The sequence below is a fragment of the Sphaeramia orbicularis genome, chromosome 8 (assembly GCF_902148855.1).
Source record: "Sphaeramia orbicularis chromosome 8, fSphaOr1.1, whole genome shotgun sequence".
In the NCBI taxonomy this organism is placed as follows: domain Eukaryota; kingdom Metazoa; phylum Chordata; class Actinopteri; order Kurtiformes; family Apogonidae; genus Sphaeramia; species Sphaeramia orbicularis.
In genome coordinates, this window is record NC_043964.1 from 34,591,777 (window position 1) to 34,616,082 (window position 24,306).

Here is a 24,306-nt window from a genome sequence, read left to right on the forward strand (position 1 = left end):
ATCTTAATTTTGCACAGAACTATATTTACATGTCAATGTTACATTTTTTTTTCATAAATCTTCCCTTTTTTAATTTACTTTTATTTATTTTTATGCACTATTTTCCAGAAAATGGAAAAAAAAAAAAAAAAAAAAAAAAATCTTTTTTCATTGTTTATCTACAGTATTTATGTGTTTATTTTTCAGATTTTCATATCACATTTCAGAGCCACAAGACTAAACTATTTAGTAGTGTTAAATAAATATTCAGAACACTGTAAGTTATTGTACATTGGTAAACTGATCATCACATCACTACTGTGGTCTGTCAGGGTTTTTATGCAGCTCCTCCACTGTTCTGAGACACTGTGGTCACGAGCACAGAAGTAAACAGCAGAATCTCCAGTTGTAAGACTTGTGATTTCCAGGTACTGTGTGCTGCTGGGAACATTTTCAGTCATGGTGAAACGACTCTGAAAGGAGCTGGCATAGATAACAGAGTTTGACCCTGCATTCATCCTCCCGATCCACTCCAGAGCTTGTCCTGGCCTCTGGCGTATCCAGTGAATGTAGTAGCTTGCCATGTTAAATCCAGACATGGTACAGGACATTCTGACTGTGTCTCCAGGTCTTTTCACTTGAGGGGATGACTGATCCATTCTGATCTCACTCTGAACTCCTGAAAGCAAAAAAAAAAAAAACAAAAAAAAAACATTGTTCATAACCCATCAAACTTGCACATAATAAAAAGAAAAAAGTTGCACTGTACCGTTAATGCTGATTATAATCATTAAACCCCAGATAACTGTAGCTTCCATTATGGCAGAAAGTGCAGGTTAATACTTTCTGCTCACAATAAAATAAAATTCCTGGTTGTTGTGACTCAAATGAATTCACAGCTGCTGGAACAGTGTTTATAAAGCAGCAAAACTTTGCATAGACCTCCCCCTACTGGTATAAAAGGGAACAACTTGACTTGTTCTAATAAATAATCCATTCCTTCTGGAGTCCTGTAACATTTTGCTTCCTCCACTATGTTACGAAAAAAAAAAAAAATTGAGGTTTGGGAACTGATGTCATATTAAAAAAAAAAAAATCAAACATAAAAAAAGGAAGATAATTAATTATTTAAGAAATGTTTTAGGCCTGAGTTGAAATGTAACTGATATCTTAAAAAAAAAAAAAAAAACATTGTTTTTTCCTACTTTCTATGTGCCCTTTATTTTTTTCAGGGGTCATGTGTATTAAAGTCTGGATGGTTTGGATATTTGTGCAGATCTGTTGGTGTTGGTGTCACTGTACACTGACCTGTTTAAGCCAAATGTGTTCTTTAAAGCATCATTTACTCTAAGTTTTTATAAACTGAATCAGTTTATATAAACTATGGTCACAGTGAAGAGTGGAATCTGTGTGTTTAAATTTTATACATTTGCTCAAAATAATTTTTTTTCCACATCAAAAGGTAAAGAGAGCCAAACATTTTTAAATCATGAAATTGTAACTCTTTAGGTTTATGTTTTTAGTTTATACATGACAATTCTAAATGAATTGAAGATGTTTGTATATGATGCTAAAGAGCTCCACAGATAATGATATTGAAAGGGAGAATCAATTGAAGATAAAAGAGATGTATGTTTCTGTAACAAAGGAATAAGTTCATTATATACAGGGTATAGATTTTGTACAGCTGATTCACTAACTCCAGTCACTGTGTCTCTCGTGCACAATAATAAACAGCAGAATCTTCAGTTTTCAGACTGTTCATCTGCAGATACAGCTGGTTTCTGCCGTTGTCTCTGGAGATGGTGAAACGACCTTGGACTGACTGGGAATAGTAAGTGCTGCTACTGCCAGTGCTGATCCAAGTGATCCACTCCAGTCCTTTTCCAGGAGCCTGTCTGACCCAGGCCATTTCATAGTTGCTGAATGTGAATCCAGATGTTGTACAGGTCAGTCTGTGGGATTCTCCAGGTCTTCTTACTGCAGGTTCAGATTCAGTCAGAGTCTGACCATCAACACCTGTTCAAGGAGAAAAAGTGCATTAGACCTGCATCACAGTTTGACTCCAGATGGATTTGTTATTAATTGTTTGGTATCTTCACCTGCCCAGCAGATAATGAAAAGCAGCAGTCCTGTCCTATAGTCCATCATGTTCAACTGCTCTGTTCTCTGTTGTCCTCTCTGCACTCACATAAGTAGAGGTGGAGGACATCTAAGATTTGCATCGACTCCTCCTTTGGTTTTCACATGAAGGGGCATAAAAAGCTTCAAAGACAGTCTTTAGTTTGTTATTATTAGTACTATTATTATGTCTACTATTAGTAGTAAAAGTAGGAGTTGTAGTATTTACTTTATATCAAACAGAGGTGAAAAGGTTGAATTAACTCTGTGGATTTGGTGACTGAACCTCTTATTGTACATTCACCTCCAATATTTCAGTCAAAATGGTCTGATTTACAACCTAATTACTTTGCTTCTTTTTTTTCTTTTCTTTTTTTTTTTAACATTATATTGCATTTAGCAGACACTTTTTTCCAAAGTGACAAACAAAATAGAGGATCAATTCAAGCATCAGTACTAAAATACAATAAGCAAAACATTATCAAATGAAAGAAAAAATACTAGGTGAAAGGCAATTGTAGCAACAGGAGTAACCTAATAAACTGTCACACTACTGACAGTATTGACCTGATAAATTATAATGAATGACAATAATAAACCATTACAGAATGAACTGTTGTAGTGATTTTGAACATCATCTGTAGTTTTATGTTAAGATGTGAACAACAGAGTTAGAATTTAGTCCAACAAAATAATAAAGTTATTTTGAAAAAACAACTCTCAGAACAGCTATCCATGAAACAAAAAACTGCATGAGTTAACTTTTATATAATTAAAAACCAATATATATGTATAAAATAAGCGTAAAATAAGCAGTGAGAGTGGAAATGACTTTTATTTTTTATATTAAATTACCTTTAGCAGAGCTTTTTCTTGACTGGTAAATAAAAACAAATGTGCAAATGTTTCATAAGTATTACAGTTTTTAATTGTACTTCATTAATATTAAGATCTGGGTTTTCATCATCTTCAGTACCGTTTTGAAGGTAATCATGCACTTTTAATAAATAAAAACTAATTTTGATATAAATGTTATAGTTGTGTTCAGTCACTGTTGAAGGTTCAAAATAAATTTTCATTCACTGTGAGTTTTTCTGCAGGTCTGTGCTTCATATCTAAAAAGAAAAAAAAAAATTAGGTCCACTACAGGCTCTTTTAATGCAGTATAATGTCCTCATTAACTTTAATCACAATTTCACACAAAATAAATTTGAACATTTGATCATTTATTTTCACGGATCACTCATCCAAGTATAAATTCCTGATAATGGGATTTATTAGAATATCTGTGGATGCAGGAAACAGCAACTTGATATCCACAACCCACTAGTGTTCATATAAAATAACAACAACATCGTTGTTGAGGATTTTGTACAGCTGATTCACTAACTCCAGTCACTGTGTCTCTCGTGCACAATAATAAACAGCAGAATCTTCAGTTTTCAGACTGTTCATCTGCAGATACAGCTGGTTTCTGCCGTTGTCTCTGGAGATGGTGAAACGACCTTGGACTGACTGGGAATAGTAGATGTTACTACTATCGCTCTGAATCCAAGCGATCCACTCCAGTCCTTTTCCAGGAGCCTGTCTGAACCAGGCCATGTGAGAGCCACTGAAGGAGAATCCAGATGTTGTACAGGTCAGTCTGTGGGATTCTCCAGGTCTTTTTACTGCCGGGTCAGATTCTATCAGAGTCTGACCCCAAACACCTATGAAGACAAATGAGAAAACAGGAAATGTCTATAAGCTGTTAGGCTTTTAATATGAACCTGATCTTCAGACTGGTGAATATCTTGACCTGCCCAGCAGATAGTTAAGAGCAGCAGTCCTGTCCTACAGTCCATCATGTTCAACTGTTCTCACATGCCTCCTGCAGTCAGATAAGTAGAGGAGGAGGACTTCTGAGTTTTGCATCGACTCCACCTAAAAAACAAACTGTTCACAGACAAACATTTGGTTCTTAAAAAATCAGCACAGAATTCAGCTAAATGAATCTTTTTTTTAGGTCTATTCCCTTATGTCAAATAGTGAGGAGAAAATTATAAATATAAGTAAACAAGCAACTTGTACAAAATAAAAATATTCACTAAAGTTAACGCCTTTATCTGTATATCATTCTCATTTTATCTTTTAATCTCCTCATCTTGTTAATCAGTGTCATTCAAATTTTAATTTATAATCAAAATGCTTTGAAATACAGTGATATATTGGGTACATACCAGTATTAGCTGACATTCCTGCTATCAGCCAATATCAGTATCTTCACATTAAATATATTTTCACTGATTGCATTTTTATCTGTTGTGTAATGTTTTGTTTTTATTTAGTTCTTTTTCATAAATGTGTATGTTTATTTCTATATTAATTCAATGATGAAGTAGTGAAGACTTAAAAACTTTAAAACAGTAACTAATGTTACATATACATATTAAAAATAATTTTCTCACGAGGGTTAAATAACAAAAAAGCAAAGTAAAGAAACAGAAAGTAACACAGGCATCAGTAGCAGCTATTGGCAAAAATTATACTGTTATATTGATAATATCCATTAATAATCTGTGCATCTCTAAAATGCTGCCATTCATTGTATAGTGTTACTTTTCAGTTCTTTTATATTTCACAAGAGATGAATATAAGTGAAATACTGCAGTCCAATACCCTAGTGGTGTTTTTCTAAAGGTCTCTCCACACACATTTCCTTATCAACATAAAAGACCAGATAAATTTATTGTTTAAAGCATCATTTGCTTTAAGTCTGTATAAACTGAATCAGTTTATGAAGACCAACTATAGTCAACTATTGAGTGGAAAATGTGTTTATATTTCATAAGTTTTATCAGAATTCTTTCTTTTTCTTTCACATCAAAAATATATTAACCCAAGAATCACTGAATCATGATATTGTAACTCCTTGGAGGTTTGTATTTTTTATATGAAAAACTATGAATGAATTGAAGATGTTTGCATTTGATGTTAAAGTAAACATACAGAAAAAATACACAGAGAGATATGCAGATAATAATACTGAAATGGAAAATCATTTGAAGAAAAAAGAGGTATATGTTTCTGTTACAAAGGGATGAGTTCATAATACTGCATACAGGGTATAGATTTTGTACATCTGCTTCACTAACTCCAGTCACTGTGGCTCTCGTGCACAATAATAAACAGCAGAATCTTCCGTTTTCAGACTGTTCATCTGCAGATACATCTGCTCTTTGCTGTTGTCTCTAGAGGTGGTGAAACGGCCTTGAACTGACTGCGAATAATAGTTAGTGCCACCATCATGCCTATCAGTTGCGATCCACTCCAGTCCTTTTCCAGGAGCCTGTCTGATCCAACCCATCCAGTAGCTGCTAAAGCTTAGTCCAGTTGCTGTACAGGTCAGTCTGTGAGACTCTCCTGGTCTGGTCACAACTGGATCAGACTGTGTTATGCTCCAGCCTTGAACACCTGTTAACACCAACACAGCAAACACCAAGAATGTTCTCATTCTGTCAGCCATGTTTACAGTGTGTTTAAGGCTGAAATCCATGATTCTGCTTTAAATAGAATCTGTACTGGACTCTGGGGACAGTTTGTTTACAGTAGCTCCTCCTACATCAGATTCATAGTGAACCTACTGAATAATAATGAGGTTATTTTAATATTAAATAAAAAAGACTTTCACCTCCAACACAGTAAATAGAAGTTGTGAGAATATTATTTACCCTTAAAGACATAAAACTATTTTTGTTGTGACTTCCTAAATTTAACTTTTCCTTTATCACTATTTATTATATTACTCTCAGAAATGTTCTTTTATTTTATTTACTGATTGTGTAGAAGTTCATAAAGGTGCAGATTAAATTCAAAGGTTAAACTGAAAATCAAAATATGTTTAATTTGCCTTACCATGAATTTAATCTAAATTTTAAATGGCTCAAATGCATTCAGTTCATAATTTCATGTTATTTAAATGGAAGTGAAAGAAATTAATGGATTATATTCATCAGTGTTAAATTATGTAGGATTATTGTGTATGTATGTTAATTTTTTGGTTCTAATTTATTACATCTAAGATTTTGCTGCAGACGCACTGATTTAAAACATTTGGACAGCAATTACAGATGCTTTAAAGCCATAAATATGGAAATTACCATGAACCTTCAAAGGAAAAATCCATTCTCAAAACTGAAACCTCAGACTGGAATTGAATAAATAAATAAATAAATAAATAAATAAATAAATATTATTATTATTATTGCCAATGTATGCCACAGTTAATGCATGTAATTTTTTTTACTATCAAAATCTCCAGAACAAAAAAAAAAACACATGACTGATGGCACTGTTTGAAAGGTATAGTTTATTGTTTTTAAACCAAAAATATTCACATTAACACCAGTTTTTATTCATTATTGTCTGCTCATCATTTCATACAATAAACTACCATTGGGAATATATTTTAGACTGAAGACAATCCTCAAAGTTATGTTTTGGTCAAATGTTTCTCCTGTTATTTTTTTCTTTTTGTGAAGTTACCTCTTTAGTTATCAACATTTCTTGACATAATATTTAGTGGAAACTGTACAAATGTGCTTTGAAATTCATTCATGTACTTTTGAGATAATATTGTTTGACTCAAACCCTTAATGTGTGTGTGTACAGGTTTTTATTCAGCTGCTCCACTGTCTTCAGTCACTGTGTTGACGAGCACAGAAGTAAACAGCAGAATCGTCTGTTGTCAGACTGGTGATTTCCAGGTACTGAGTGCTGCTGGGAACATTTTCAGTCATGGTGAAACGTCTTTGGAAAGAGCTGCCATAGAGAGGAGAATTATTGCCTGTGTCCATTCTCCCAATCCATTCCAGAGCTTGTCCCGGCCTCTGTCGTATCCAGTGGATGTTGTTGCTCGTCATGCTATAACCAGAAATGACACATGACATCTGCACTGTGTCTCCAGGTCTTTTCACCTCAGAGGATGACTGGTCCAGTTTGATCTCACACCAAACTCCTGTAAACAAAGAAAAAAGGAATCAAATACACTGTATCACAGGTTCGATATTTAACACAGAGTCATTTAAATGTGTTCAAGTAGATGATCCTTTTACCATGTATGTGAAGTATAAACACAAATACAGTCCATGTGAGTGTATTTTCCATTATGAATGATGATCAGTTCTATTTAGATGAAAAACTCTCCCAGTTGTTCTTTGACAAATGCTGTGAGAGTTGATTGTGTTGCATTTATAAGCAATAAAACTTTGCATAGACCTCCCCCTACTGGTATAAAAGGGAACAACTTGACTTGTTCTCATAAGTAATCGATTCCTTCAGGAGTCCTGAAACATTTTACTTGATTATGTAATGAGAAAAAAAAACAAGACAAGAAAAAAACAAAAACAAAGGTTTGGGAACTGATATCACTTTAAAAAAACAAAATACGACGACACAGGAAGAGAATTAATTATTTAAGAATTGTTTTAGGCCTGAGTTAAAATGTAACTGATATCTTAAAAAAAAAGCATTGTAATTTTCTACTTTATATGTACTCTTTATTTGTTTCAGGGGTCATGTGCATTAAAGTCTGGATGGTTTGGATATTTGTGCAGATCTGTTGGTGTTGGTGTCACTGTGCACTGACCTGTTTAAGCCAAATGTGTTCTTTAAAGCATCATTTGCTTTAAGTCTTTATAAACTGAATCAGTTTATATAGACTAACTATGGTCATGATGAAGAATGGAATCATGTTTATCATGTTCAACATGTCAGTCGTGTTTTTGTTTTGAAAAATTTGCTCAAATTTTTTTTTCCCCATATCAAGAGCTAAAGTGATCCAAAAATCATTGAATCATGAGATTATCACTTTTAGATTTATGTTTTTAGTTTATACAAGAAAATTCTAACTGAATTGAAGATGTTTGTGTATGATGCTAAAGAGCTCCACAGATAATGATACTGAAAGGGAGAATCAACTAAAGATAAAAGAGATGTATGTTTCTGTAACAAAGGGAAAAGTTCATTATGTTACATACAGGGTATAGATTTTGTGCAGCCGATTCACTAACTCCAGTCACTGTGTCTCTCGTGCACAATAATAAACAGCAGAATCTTCAGTTTTCAGACTGTTCATCTGCAGATACATCTGCTCTTTGCTGTTGTCTCTAGAGGTGGTGAAACGGCCTTGGACTGACTGGGAATAGTAAGCACCCCCACCATTTGTGGAAGTAGCGATCCACTCCAGTCCTTTTCCAGGAGCCTGTCTGATCCAGGCCATATAGTAGCTGCTGAAGGACAGTCCAGTTGCTGTACAGGTCAGTCTGTGAGACTCTCCTGGTCTGGTCACAACTGGGTCAGACTGTGTTATGCTCCAGCCTTGAACACCTGTTAACACCAACACAGCAAACACCAAGAATGTTCTCATTCTGTCAGCCATGTTTACAGTGTGTTTAAGGCTGAAATCCATGATTCTGCTTTAAATAGAATCTGTACTGGACTCTGGGGACAATTTGTTTACAGTAGCTCCTCCTACATCAGATTCATAGTGAACCCACTGAATAATAATGAAGTTATTTTAATATTAAATAAAAAACACGTTCACCTCCAACACAGTAAAAAGAAGTTGTGAGAATATTGTTTACCTTCAAAGACATAGAACTATTTTTGTTGTGACTTCCTATATTTAACTATTCTTTTATCACTGTTTATTATAATATTTCTCAGCAATTTTCCTTTATTTTATTTACTAATTGTGTAGATGTTCATAAGGTGCAGATTAAATTCAATGGTTAAATTGAGAAGCAAAATATATGATTAACTTCCCCTAAATAAAACCTTCTACAACTACTGTTATTTGTCAAACTCCATGGGTTTTACTGGTGAATCAATGCTGCAGCAGATGAAAGTGTTTCCACATTCACTAAAGAATCTGTGAACGTCCAAATGGGTCATATCTGATGTTAATGAAAATCTGAGAAACTGTGTTTCGCAGCAATTATTTACATGTATTGACAGGATAATTGGTTCAATGGTTATTAAACATTTTAGATCAATAGATGCTTTTGGTCACTACATATGACATGAATTTAAACAAAAATGTTAACTGACTCAAATGCATTCAGTTCATTATTTCATGTGATTTAAAAGTAGGTAAAAGAAATTAATGGATGATATTAATCAGTGATGAATTATACAAGATTATTGTGTATGTATGTTAATTATCTGATTATATTTTGTTATTAGATCAAAGACTTTCTGCAGACGTACAGATTTAAAACACTTGGACAGTAATTGCAGATGCTTTAAAGCCATTAACTTGCAAAAAATCTTGAAGCTTCAAGGAAAAAACCCATTCTCAAAACTGAAACGTGAGACTGGACTTGAAAATGTTTTAATTCTCATCAACATGCACCACAGTTAGTGCATATAGTCATTTACTAAAAATTTCAAAAAGAGAAAAAAAAAACAAAAACACTTAAGTGACAGCACTGTTTGAAAGAGATGGTTTGTTTTTTTGAACCATGAAAAATGATTCATTAATATCAGTTTTTATTCATTATTTTCTGCTCATCATTTCATACAATAAACCAACATTTGGGATTTATTTTAGACTGAAGACAATCCTCAAAGTCATGTTTTGGTCAGATGTTTCTCCTCTTATTTCTTTCTTTATGTGAAGTCACCTCTTTAGTTCTAAACATTTCTTGACATAATATTTAATGGAAACTGTACAAATATGTTGTGAAATTCATTCATGTACTTTTGAGGTAATATTGTTTGACTCAAACCCTTAATGTGCAAAAACTCTCCCAGTTCTTTGACAAATGCTGTGAGAGTTGATTGTGTTGCATTGAAAAGCAATAAAACTTTGCATAGACCACTCCCTACTGGTATAAAAGGGAACAACTTGGCTTGTTCTCATAAGTAATCGATTCCTTCAGGAGACCTGAAACATTTTGCTTCATTCACTATGTTATGGAAAAAAAAATGAGATGGGATGAAAAAAAAAAAAAAAAAAAAACCTCCAAAGACAGTAGTTTGTTTTTATTATTATTAGTATTATTGTGTAATTGATTTCTTCAAGAGTCCTGAAATATTCAAAATATCTGAAATTTCAGAAAGGCCTGAGTTAAAATGTAACTCATATCTTTAAAAAAATTGCTCTTTTGTACTTTATATGTACTCTTTATTTGTTTCACAGGTCATGTGTATTAAAGTCTGGATGGTTTGGATATTTGTGCAGATTTGTTGGTGCTGATGTCATTGAAACAGTCCTGAAACATTTTGCTAAATTCATTATGTTATAAAAGAAAAAAAAAAAAAAAAAAAGAAAAAACGTGGTTTGGGAACTAATATCAAATTAAAAAACAAACAAACAAAAAAAACAATCATTAGGAACAGAGGTTTGGTAAATGATGTCAAATAAATTAATGAATAAATAAGTTAATTTAATTATTTGTTTTAGATTTTTTTTTTAGAGCTGACTTTAAATTCAACTGATATCTTAAAAAAAGTTCTTTTCTACAGTATATGTACTCTTTATTTCTTTCTGGGGTCATGTGTAATACAGTCTGGATGGTTTGGGTATTTGTGCAGGTCTGTTGGTGTTTGTGTCACTGTGCGGTAGCGTACACAGTAATAAACAGCTGTGTCTTCAGGCTGTAGGTTTTGTCCTGTAATAGTTACTATTCTGGCAGATGTGTCCCTGCTTAAGATAAATTTGTTCTTAAAAGCATCATTCTGTGGTAGACCTCCTCCACCCCACATGTGGAAAATCCAGTCCATTGGTTTTCCTTCACACTGTCTGATCCAACCTGTTGCATAGCTGTCGTCAGTCAGAGAATAACCAGAGACCTGACAGCTGATGGTCAAAGTGTGTCCAGGCTGCAGGACCACTGAGTCTGGCTGGATCAGGTCTATACTGTACACACCTGTGGAAACACAAACCAACATTATCTCCATCATTCATCTGACTGATACATGTTTACCATGTGTTTAGTGAAGTCAGAGTTTCTCACAGGATCCAGATGCCAACAGCAGTATCAGAGCTACAGAGAACATGACTGATGATGAAGATGAACTGAAGGGATCTCCTCTGACTGACACAAACACACGTCACTTCATTATAACTAATAGTCATTTACATATTGTTGAATAAACAATTAGAGCTTTTTCATAATCAGTATGGAATACAATATAAGTATCCTAACTATGATGTTGCTGAAACTGCATTTGGAAATGAATCCATTTATAACTAACTAACTATCCAACTTTGGTCACATGAAGAATCTGTATTCATGTTTTATAAAAATATTTTTTCTTTCCACATCAAAAACCAAAGTAACTCAAAAAATATTGAATCATGAGATTGTAACTCTTTAGAGCAGTGGCGATTTCTCATACACTGCAAGGGAAGCCCGGCTTCCCCTAAAATTACAAAAATTAAATGGTTAAATATATACGGTTGTGTTGACATTTTATTGACTACAAATGTGTTAGAACATGTTCATCTCAAAGATGAGTTCGTTCAGAATCAGCTTTATCACAAACCACCAGACGCGATGTTGTTCACTTCTCATCCATTCCCGTTGCGCTGTTTTCTCATTCGATCTCTGCTCAGTGCATTTGTCCGTAGACTGCGGGCGTCTATGGGCTTCAATGGGACTGAGTGGAACAGTTTTTTTCATTGCGTCAAAACTGGACGGTAATTGGATAAATGCCACGATGTTGTCCCGCCCCCGGATGCCGGGCGTCTCTGGGGGTGAATGGAGCTGTGGGCGGAGCTCGGCCGGGCTGGACGCCAGAATCCCACGTGCTGATTGGAAGATCGGTCGAAAGGCTGAATCCCGTTTGATTGACAGCTAGTTTCAGATCTCCTCCTTCACTGACACAGTTCAGTTTAATACCGTCGCACATTCTGCTGTGAAATCAAGAGAGAAACCACTACGAAATGACTCGTTCATTTCTTGTACTGTAAATAAAACCCACTCATTATACTTCCTTGTTTCAATTTAACATAATTTCAGCGTTTTCTTGTTTCAGTTACATAATTTAATCATTTGTTGTTCGAGTTTAATATCGTTTTGTAGATAGTTAAATTTATTAAACTGTGGGCTAGGTCGGAGTGAAAGGAGCATCTCTGGTTTAAAAAGGCTGAAGTCTTACACCCACAACACACTGGGCCAAGGCAATCTAAGCAGCCCAGCTCTGATGATATTGAGAGGACACTGGTCCAGTCCCTGGGAAAGACATCTACTTGGTACGATAAGGTCACTGAGCATTTTCTTAATTTTTTTTTTTTTTATGTAAGCCGACAATGAGCTTCCCCTGTTTGAAAGACAAGCAGCCGCCACTGCTTTAGAGGTTTGTAGTTTTTAAATGAAAACTCCTAAATTAATTGAAGATGTTTGCATGTGATGCTAAAGTGAAGTTGCAGAAAAAATACAAAGAGAATTCAACAGATGATGATACTGAAAAAGAGAATCAACTGATGAAAGAGGAGGTGTACGTTTGTTACAAAGCGATAAGTTAATTACACTGAACAAAAATATAAATGCATGACTTTTGTTTTTGCCGTTTCACCATCTCCAGAGACAACGGCAGAAACCAGCTGTATCTGCAGATGAACAGTCTGAAAACTGAAGATTCTGCTGTTTATTATTGTGCACGAGAGACACAGTGACTGGAGATGGTGAAGCAGCTGTACAAAATCCTAATTCATGCAATATACACTGAACAAAAATATAAATGCACAACTTTTGTTTTTGCTCCCATTTGTCATGAGCTGAACTCAAAGATCTAAAACTTTTTCTGTGTACACACAAGGTTTATTTCTCTCAAATATTGTTCACAAATCTGTCTAAATTTGTGTTAGTGAACACTTATTCTTTGCTGAGATAATCCATCCACCTCACAGGTGTGGCATATCAAGATGCTGATTAGACAGCATGATTTTTGCACAGGTGTGCCTTAGGCTGGCCACAATAAAAAGCCACTCTAAAATGTGCAGTTTTATCACACAGCACAATACCACAGATGTCACAAGTTTTGAGGGAATATGCAATGGTCATGCTGACTTCAGGAATCTCCACCAGAGCTTTTGCCTGTGAATTGAATGTTCATTTCTCTACCATAAGCCACCTCCAAAGCTGTTTCAGAGAATTCATGAAGAAGACTGTGCGAGGAAAATGGCGGTCACACCAAATACTGACTGGTTTTCTGACCCCCCTGGACCACCCAATACAGTAAAAGTGCACATTTTAGAGTGGCCTTTTATTGTGGCCAGCCTAAGTCACACCTGTGCAATAATCCTGCTGTCTAATCAGCATCTTGATATGCCACACCTGTGAGGTGGATGGATTATCTCAGCAAAGGACAAAGGAGAAGTGGTCACTAACACAGATTTAGACAAATTTATGAACAATATTTGAGAGAAATAAGCCTTTTGTGTACATAGAAAAAGTTTTAGATCTTTGCGTTCAGCTCATGAAAAATGGGAACAAAAACAAAAGTTGTGCATTTATATTTTTGTTCAGTGTATATTGCATGAATTAGGATTTTGTACAGCTGCTTCACCATCTCCAGTCACTGTGTCTCTCGTGCACAATAATAAACAGCAGAATCTTCAGTTTTCAGACTGTTCATCTGCAGATACAGCTGGTTTCTGCCGTTGTCTCTGGAGATGGCGAAACGGCCTTGGACTGACTGGGAATAGTAACTAGTGCCACCACCATTACTGTTATATGCAATCCACTCCAGTCCTTTTCCAGGAGCCTGTCTGATCCAGTGCATGTGATAGCTGCCTAATGTGAATCCAGATGTTGTACAGGTCAGTCTGTGGGATTATCCAGGTCTTTTTACTGCAGGTTCAGATTCAGTCAGAGTCTGACATCAACACCTGTTCAAGGAGAAAAAGTGCATTAGACCTGCATCACAGTTTGACTCCAGATGGATTTGTTATTAATTGTTTAGTATCTTCACCTGCCCAGCAGATAATGAAAAGCAGCAGTCCTGTCCTATAGTCCATCATGTTCAACTGCTCTGTTCTCTGTTGTCCTCTCTGCACTCACATAAGTAGAGGTGGAGGACATCTAAGTTTTGTATTGACTCCTCCTTTGGTTTTCACATGAAGGGGGATAAAAAAACTCCAAAGACAGAAATTAGTTTGTTTTTATTATTATTATTATTATTATTATTATTATTATTATTATTATTATTATTATTATGTAACTTATGTAACTTCTTCAAGAGTCCTGAAATAGTTTGCGAACTTCACTATTTAAGGAAAAAGAAAAGAAAAACAAAAACAAAAAAAAACAAACAAAAAAAAAAAGATTTGGGACCTCATGCTAAATAAAAAAAAGAGAGAGCAAGAGAGAATGAAATTATTTTGAAATTTTTTTAGGTGTGTGTTAAAATTACCCGATATCTTAAAAAAAACAAAAACAAAACATTGTTCTTTTCTACTTTATATGTACTCTTTATTTGCAAGGGCGTAGAATTGCGTAGGGACACTAGGGACACATCCCTACCAATATCCAGGCACTACTGTGTACTCACTACCAATCCAACCACTGTCCATATTGTTTAGTCAATGATTATGGCACACAAAGGGTTAGCAGTCAGTCTCTGCTAGAAGTCCCGCCTCTAACCTAATTATCTCTCTCCGATTGGCTCTGCAGTTTTGCTATCGTACATGTGATTGGCCGTCCCCGCTGTTTCTTCATCTACTTGTAAAAGCTACAGTTACTGCTAGTTGGACAGGAAAAAAAAAACAAAAAAAAATTGGACTGTACAGGAGACAGTTTGTATCTCCAACCACTTAGCGTAAGTTGTCAACATGTTTGCATTTTTTCTGCCTGGGTCACGTCAGCTAAACAGATTTGAATATCAGAGGTGTCATTTACATGTACATTTGCACATGTACATGCATATGCATGTCCGTGCGTGTACGGCTGGTTCGTGGCATAGGCTGATAACTGATAACATGATAATTTCTCATTGTCTTAAAAATAAAGGAATGAGAGGAAAAAAAAAACAACAACAACAATCCCCCCTGTAATTTCTCAGGTGAGCTCTCCCAGACCGATGCTCACTGAGTGTGTGTGAGTGACAGAGACTGTAACGATCTGAGTACGGTGACTGAACCCAAATGCAAGACCCGGAAGCAGACATAAAAGTTTACAGTGTTTATTAAACACAGGTTTAACTGACAAGTCAAGGATTGTGTTAGAGTACAGGTTCTTGAGGTTACAGAGTTCAGGGTTCTTCTCTGGGTTTGTGAGGTGGACCGGAGACGGACCCTTACAGCCCGGACCGAAAACACACGTCGGGTATCCAACTAGGGGAGAGCAGAGGGATGTCAGAAAACAGACCAGGTCATACACGGTGAGGCAAACGGATAGGCAACAGTACATTGGGATTAGACTAGCTCACGTACCAGAAAAACAGGCAAAAGGTCAAACACACGTTGAGGCAAACAGCAGCAGAGGCACAGACAGGGGACGGGCAGAAAGGCAGAGGTCCAGAAAAGCAATCCAGGTCAAAAACAGGCAGACAGACAAACAGGATCCAAAAAAACACTGGTAAGTAACACACTAGGCGATACGAACTGGCACAGGACAGGGGAAAACACAGGGCTTAAATACACAAGAGGGAGGGAAGACAATGAGACACAGGTGGAGCAAATCAGGGCGGGGACAGGTAATCACACACAGGTGGAACTGATTAGGGAAAGGAAGCAAAGACACCAGACATGACACATGAGGAGAACTTAACAAAACAGGAAGTGACAGACAAAACACACAAGACAGACAAAACCAGACTAATGTCTGGTGGCAGATGTGACAGAGACAGAGTGGAGCTGAATGACAGTCAGACAGGTGTAGAACTACGCATCCAGGTAAAGACTGGAGAGTTTATCAGCATGAAAAGGCCTTCCAAGGCCTTAGCTGCACAGTTTAGAAGAGGAGAGAAGAAGAGGCAGAAAAGTAATCCAATTATAGAGAGATGTAACCTTCCATAATGTTAAAAAATGTTTGATGTTACTAGCAACAGCTAGCTGAACTGAAATGAAGCAAAGTTGGCAAATAATGGTACTGTAGATGAATAAGATATGAGGTATCTGCTAAGGTGTGTGGTTTACTGCTGAACTGGTTTATACATGTTTCTATGTGGCTTATATATGTTTCTATGTGGTTTACTGTTAGTGACTAGTGACTAGTATTAGTAATAAAAGTAGGAGTTGTAGTATTTACTTTACATTAAACTAAGGTGAAAAGGTTGCATTAACTCTGTGTATTTGGTGACTGAACCTCTTATTGTACAATCACCTCCCATATTTCAGTCAAAATGGTCTGATTTACATCACAATTAATTTACTTTTTTTTTTTTTTTTTTTTTACATTATATTGCATTTAGCAGACACTTTTATCCAAAGAGACAAACAAAAGAGAGGATCAAATCAAGCATCAGTACTAAAATACAATAAGCAAAACATTATCAAATGAAAGAAAACATACTGAGTGAAATGCAATTGTAGCAACAGGAGTAACCTAATAAACTGTCACACTACTGACAGTATTGACTTGATAAATTATAATGAATGACAATAATAAACCATTACAGAATGAACTGTTGTAGTGATTTTGAACATCATCTGTAGTTGTATTTTAAGATGTGAACAACAGAGTTAGAATTTAGTTCAACAAAATAATAAAGTTATTTTGAAAAAACAACTCAGAACAGCTATCCATGAAACAAAAAACTGCATGAGTTAACTTTTATATAATTAAAAACATATATATATATATATATATATATATATATATATATATATATATATATATATATATATATATATATATATATATATGTATAAAATAAGCGTAAAATAAGCAGTGAGAGTGGAAATGGCTTTTATTTTTATTTTTAAATTACCTTTAGCACAGCTTTTTCTTGACTGGTAAATAAAAACAAATGTGCAAATGTTTCATAAGTATTACAGTTTTTAATTGTACTTCATTAATATTAAGATCTGGGTTTTCATCATCTTCAGTACCGTTTTGAAGGTAATCATGCACTTTTAATAAATAAAAACTAATTTTGATAGAAATGTTACAGTTGTGTTCAGTCACTGTTGAAGGTTCAAAATAAGTTTTCATTCACTGTGAGTTTTTCTGCAGGTCTCTGTGCTTCATATTTAAAAAAAAAAAAAAAAAAAAGAAATTAGGTCCACTACAGGCTCTTTTAATGCAGTATAACTTCCTCATTAACTTTAATCACAACCTCATACAAAATAAACTTGAACATTTGATCATTTATTTTCACTAACCACTCATTCCAGTATAAATTCCTAATAATGGGATTGATTAGAATATCTGTGGATGCAGGAAACAGCAACTTGATATCCACAACCCACTAGTGTTCATATAAAGTAAAAACAACATCGTTTTTGAGGATTTTGTACAGCTGATTCACTAACTCCAGTCACTGTGTCTCTCGTGCACAATAATAAACAGCAGAATCTTCAGTTTTCAGACTGTTCATCTGCAGATACAGCTGGTTTCTGCCATTGTCTCTGGAGATGGTGAAACGACCTTGGACTGACTGGGAATAGAAGATGTTACTACTATCACTCTGAATCCAAGCGATCCACTCCAGTCCTTTTCCAGGAGCCTGTCTGATCCAGGCCATGAGAGAGCCACTGAAGGAGAATCCAGATGTTGTACAGGTCAGTCTGTGGGATTCTCCAGGTCTTTTTACTGCCGGGTCAGATTTGGTCAGAGTCTGACCCCAAACACCTGCGAAGACAAATGAGAAAACAGGAAATGTCTATAAGCTGTTAGTCTTTTAATATGAACCTGATCTTCAGACTGGTGAATATCTTGACCTGCCCAGCAGATAGTTAAGAGCAGCAGTCCTGTCCTACAGTCCATCATGTTCAACTGTTCTCACATGCCTCCTGCAGTCAGATAAGTAGAGGAGGAGGACTTCTGAGTTTTGCATCGACTCCACCTAAAAAACAAACTGTGAACAGACAAACATTTGGTTCTTAAAAAATCAGCACAGAATTCAGCTAATTGAATCTTTTTTTTTTTTTTTTAGGTCTATTCCATTATGTCAAATAGTGAGGAGAAGAGAGAAGTTAAAGCCTATATCTGTATATCATTGTCATTTTATCTTTTAATCTCATCATCTTGTTAATCAGTGTCATTCAAATTTTAATTTATAATCAAAATGCTTTGAAATGCAGTGATATATTGGCCACACGTCAGTATCAGCTGATATTCCTGCTATCAGCCAATATCAGTATCTTCACATTAAATATATTTTCACTGATTGCATATTTATATATTGTGTAATGTTTTGTTTTTTATTTAATTTTTTTCATAAATGTGTATATTTATTTCTATATTAATTCAATGATGATGTAGTGAAGGCTTAAAAACTTTAAAACAGTAATTATTGTTGCATATACATATTAAAAATAATTTTCTCACGAGGGTTAAATAACGAAAAGGAAAATAAAGAAACAGAAACTAACACAGGCATCAGTAGCAGCTATTGGCAAAAATTATACTGTTATATTGATAATATCCATTAATAATCTGTGCATCTCTAAAATGCTGCCATTCATTGTATAGTGTTACTTTTCAGTTCTTTTATATTTCACAAGAGATCAGTATAAGTTAAACACTGCAGTCCAATACCCTAGTGGTGTTTTTCTAAAGATCTCTCCACACACATTTCCTTATCAACATAAAAGACCAGATAAATTTATTGTTCAAAGCATCATTTTCTTTAAGTCTGTATAAACTGAATCGGTTTATAAAGACCAACTATAGTCAACTATTGAGTGGAAAATGTGTTTATGTTTCATAAGTTTTATCAGAATTCTTTCTTTTTCTTTCACATCAAAAATAAATTAACCCAAGAATCACTGAATCATCATATCGTAACTCCTTAGAGGTTTGTATTTTTTATATGAAAAACTATGAATGAATTGAAAATGTTTGCATATGATGTTAAAGTAAACATGCAGAAAAAATACACAGAGAGATATGCAGATAATAATACTGAAATGGAAAATCATTTGAAGAAAAAAGAGGTATATGTTTCTGTTACAAAGGGATGAGTTCAAAATACTGCATACAGCGTATAGATTTTGTACAGCTGCTTCACTAACTCCAGTCACTGTGGCTCTCGAGCACAATAATAAACAGCAGAGGGCCGGATCTATCAAAGGTTTGCGTGTATTAAAACGTGTGCAAACTCATTGCACGCGCAAAAAAATGTACAAACTGATTTACTAACAGTGCGCAATAAGGGCTGCGTCCTTCAAATGTGCAAAACAGCGCGTCTGCATCCAGTTAGTACCTTTGCCGTAATGAATATGCAATTTGGGGCGTTTACACGCAGTTGTGTGTGTGGTGGGAGGAGAAAATGTAAATATAATAATTTAGCACACGCAGAGTGATTTATCAAACCAGAAAGCAATTTTGCTGATTGAAACTGCGCCTATAAATAACACGTTCCAAACGGAGGTGCAAACGGTTTGGATGCGTAATTACGCACACATGGCTGCCGTCGTTGTTTCAAGAAGGAGACGCAGAAATAATGAAAGAAGACGCAGAGAACGCATTTTTCACCCTCGTGTGAACATCTTTGGTATGAATGAGGAAACACTAATTAAAAGATATCGCCTATCCAGCTTTGCCATCCTGGAGCTGTTGGACGAAATCAAAGCAGATTTGGAACCAGCCACAAGAAGGAGTCAGGCAATACCGGCAATGACAAAACTCCTGGCAAGTTTACATTTTTTTGCATCTGGATCTTTCCAGCGAACGGTGGCTATCACAGCTGGAATCTCCCAGTCCCGTTTTTCAGAAGTGCTTTCTGAGGTCCTAAATGCCATGTTGCGCCGGATGGCCAAGTTTATTAGGTTTCCTCACACTCAGAACTCCTTGAATGAGACCAAACAAGGCTTCTTTGCGGTAGCTGGATTCCCCGGAGTTATAGGAGCGATTGACTGCACCCATGTGCAGCTTGTGCCCCCCGCAGGAACCGAGCATGTGTACAGAAATCGAAAACACACGCATTCATTGAATGTGCAGTGCGTTTGTGATGCCAAAGGCATCATAACCAACATTGTGGCCAAATATCCCGGGTCAGTACACGACTCCTATATTCTGAGAAACAGTGCTCTGTTTTCCAAGTTGAGAGATGGCGAGTTTGGAGATGGCTGGCTTGTAGGTGAGTCAAATTGTACATTCCTTTGTAAAATAATTACTTGCATTAAAAACAAGAACATGTCTCATATTGATTCATGTGTTTTTTAAGGTGATAGTGCATACCCCCTACACCCCTTCCTCCTGACACCTGTTCTCAACCCGACCACTGCCGCAGAGAACAGGTACAATGAGGCCCATATACGCACACGGAATGTCGTGGAGCGCACCTTCGGAATCCTGAAGAGCAGGTTCCGTTGTCTGGACCGCACTGGAGGAGCACTGTTGTACAGGCCAGAAAAAGTGGCCCAGATTGTGGTGACCTGCTGCATGCTCCATAACATCGCCAAGCTACACGGACTGGAGCATGATGCCATGCCGGAAGACAACGTCGGCCCGTCCCTCCGTATGGAGCAACAACTGAATGCTGCGGGGACGCAGACACGCACCAGTCTCATTCAGAGTCACTTCTTGTGAGGTGTGTGGGGTATGTATTTATTTTTCTATTGTCATTTAATGGTATGTAATGCAGAAAAACACCTTGATTAAACATATGCAGTAGATGAGAATACGAGTGCAAGCCCGTTCCCTTTGGTTAGTGTGACCCAATGAAGAGCATTGCAAAGTTAAGCAAAACATTTGTTGAAAGTGATTTAAATCACTTTCTAAATTAACATAAATATATCATCAAACGAAATATTCAGTCTCCTAAATGTCAAATTATGTTGAGCCCCGCAAAATGCAGAAAAGCACCTTGATTAAACTTATGCTGTAAATTAGAATACGAGCGCAAGCCCGTTCCCTTTGTTAGTGTGACCCAATGAAGAGCATTGCAAAGTTAAGCAAAACAACATTTATTGAAAAAAGGTGATTTCAATCACTTTCTAAATTAATACAAGCATATCATCAAACGAAATATTCAGTCTCCTAAACGTTAAATTATGTGAAGCCCCGCAGAATCAAAGACGCATGGCTTCAGTCACAAAACGTGGCAAAAAAAAAAAAACCTCTTCATGGTGAAGCTTATTTTACACACAAAATAAATATTTACAGCCAAATGTAAGACAACTTAAACATGATCAGGATGAGTCTTCTTTTCCTTTGTCTTCAAAACGTCACCCGGTCTTTTTCTTTTGCGCAGGTGGAATTTGCCAGCCGTGTACGTCTCTCCAGTCCCCGGCTGCCTTGCCGTGTCCGTAGGAGTTGGCCGGCCCACGTCCATACCTGGAAGGAGAGCAGACATTGCCTCTAGTCCTCTCGCTACAGAATTGACGGCCATCGTCAGGGCGGACAGTGCGCTGACCACTTGTCTGCTGTGTGTGGCAATGGCCTGAGTGTCGCGCCTGACCGCCCGTGCCAAGGATGACGCCGCTCGCATCTCCCGTGCAATTGTCTGAAGGGCTGCAGACTGTTTCTTTTGTTCCCTTAGCAACTCCAAATCAATGTCCTCTGGGTCCTTTGGAGGCTCTGAAGGGGTGGCAGCTGCTTTGGTGGGATTTGGGGGGAGTGGCTGAACTTCTGATGAAGATTCTGCATATCAAACAAAGAGAAATGTTTTTTGTTGGGGATTTAACTTAATAGACAGCAAAATGTTACCATGGGAGGTACATTCATTTGTTATTTGGTGAATTAAAATATTTTCAAACGAAAAAGTGTGTTACTAGTCGCCTACCTTGTTCTGCTGTTGGGTCCAGAGTGTCATACCCGGCAATTCCAGCGACTTGCTCCTCGCAGAACGTCCACTGCACCTGCTCCTCAATGCCGGTCAGAGGGATTTCATCCGCTGGGCCTCCACCCGTTTTATTTGCCGATGTTCTGTTGTGTGCCAATTTTTCTTTTGTTCTCCTTCTAATGTCTTGATATCTTCTTTTTACTTCATCCATTGTTCGCCTCGTTTTACCAACAGCATTTACTTTTTGGCAGATTTTCTCCCATACAGCGTTCCTTTGTGCAATCGTCAGAGTTCTCTGCTTTAGCTCATCTAAGTGTTGGTTTGCTTCGTCAACCAACACCTCTAATTCCAGAGGGTCAAATTTAGCTTTACGCTTTCTTGTCTCTGAACTTGCCATACTGCAAACCAACAAACAAACGCGCAAAATCCTCATTTAAATAGGGCGGTCTCTAACACTTTGCACCTGTTGACAATTGTGCGAGCAATCTTGATAAATCACCCGCAAACCAAGGTTCAGCCCCCCACGCAAAATTCTAATTTGCGCAAGCAAATTACTACACGCAAACTGGGATCTTAGTAAATCCGGCCCAGAATCTTCAGTTTTCAGACTGTTCATCTGCAGATACATCTGCTCTTTGCTGTTGTCTCTAGAGGTGGTGAAACGGCCTTGGACTGACTGGGAATAGTAAGTGCCCCCACCATCATGCCTATCAGTTGCGATCCACTCCAGTCCTTTTCCAGGAGCCTGTCTGATCCAACCCATCCAGTTGCTGCTAAAGCTTAGTCCAGTTGCTGTACAGGTCAGTCTGTGAGACTCTCCTGGTCTGGTCACAACTGGGTCAGACTGTGTTATGCTCCAGCCTTGAACACCTGTTAACACCAACACAGCAAACACCAAGAATGTTCTCATTCTGTCAGCCATGTTTACAGTGTGTTTAAGGCTGAAATCCATGATTGTGCTTTAAATAGAATCTGTACTGGACTCTGGGGACAATTTGTTTACAGTAGCTCCTCCTACATCAGATTCATAGTGAACCTACTGAATAATAATGAGGTTATTTTAATATTAAATAAAAAAGACTTTCACCTCCAACACAGTAAATAGAAGTTGTGAGAATATTATTTACCCTTAAAAACAAAACTATTTTTGTTGTGACTTCCTAAATTTAACTTTTCCTTTATCACTATTTATTATATTACTCCCAGAAATGTTCCTTTATTTTATTTACTGATTGTGTAGAAGTTCATAAAGGTGCAGATTAAATTCAAAGGTTAAACTGAAAATCAAAATATGTTTAATTTGCCTTACCATGAATTTAATCTAAATTTTAAATGACTCAAATGCATTCAGTTCATAATTTCATGTTATTTAAATGGAAGTGAAAAAAAAAAAAAAAAAGGATTATATTCATCAGTGTTAAATTATGTAGGATTATTGTGTATGTATGTTAATTTTCTGGTTCTAATTTATTACATCTAAGATTTTGCTGCAGACGCATGGATTTAAAACACTTTGACAGTAATTACAGATGCTTTAAAGCCATAAATATGGAAATTACCATGAAGCTTCAAAGGAAAAATCCATTCTCAAAACTGAAACCTCAGACTGGAATTGAAAAATAAATAAATAAATATTATTATTATTATTGCCAACGTATGCCACAGTTAATGCATGTAATTATTTACTATCAAAATCTCCAGAACAGAAAAAAAACACATGACTGATGGCACTGTTTGAAAGGTATAGTTTATTGTTTTTAAACCAAAAATATTCACTTTAATGCCAGTTTTTATTCATCATTGTCTGCTCATCATTTCATACAAAAAACTAACATTGGGGATATGTTTTAGAGTCTAAAAATTGTCTTCAGTCTAAAATTTAGACTGAAGACAATGCTCAAAGTCATGTTTTGGTCAAATGTTTCTCCTGTTATTTTTTTCTTTATGTGAATTCTACTCTTTAGTTATCAACATTTCTTGACATAATATTTTGTGGAAACTGTACAAATGTATCATGAAATTCATTCATGTACTTTTGAGATAATATTGTTTGTCTCAAACCCTTAATGTGTGTGTGTGTGTGTGTGTGTATACAGGTTTTTAATTCAGCTGCTCCACTGTCTTCAATCACTGTGTCTACGAGCACAGAAGTAAACAGCAGAATCGTCTGTTGTCAGACTGGTGATTTCCAGGTACTGAGTGCTGCTGGGAACATTTTCAGTCATGGTGAAACATCTTTGAAAAGAGCTGCCATAGAGAGGAGAATTATTGCCTGTATTCATTCTCCCAACCCATTCCAGAGCTTGTCCCGGCCTCTGTCGTATC

General features: G+C 36.2%; 1 protein-coding gene and 2 gene segments (V, D, J or C); all 3 read right to left on the reverse strand.

Annotated features, from left to right (window-relative positions):
• Positions 1-24,306, reverse strand: part of LOC115424836 (uncharacterized) — a 353,136-nt gene that overhangs the window by 152,566 nt on the left and 176,264 nt on the right. The gene's annotated exons all lie outside the window — the stretch shown is intronic.
• The window catches only part of LOC115423875 (Ig heavy chain V region 914-like), a 243,074-nt gene that overhangs the window by 134,817 nt on the left and 83,951 nt on the right, over positions 1-24,306 (reverse strand).
• On the reverse strand, positions 1,685-2,191 carry LOC115423869 (Ig heavy chain V region 914-like). The segment is given in 2 exon segments: positions 1,685-1,998; positions 2,082-2,191. Coding segments are annotated over 2 exon segments (363 nt in total).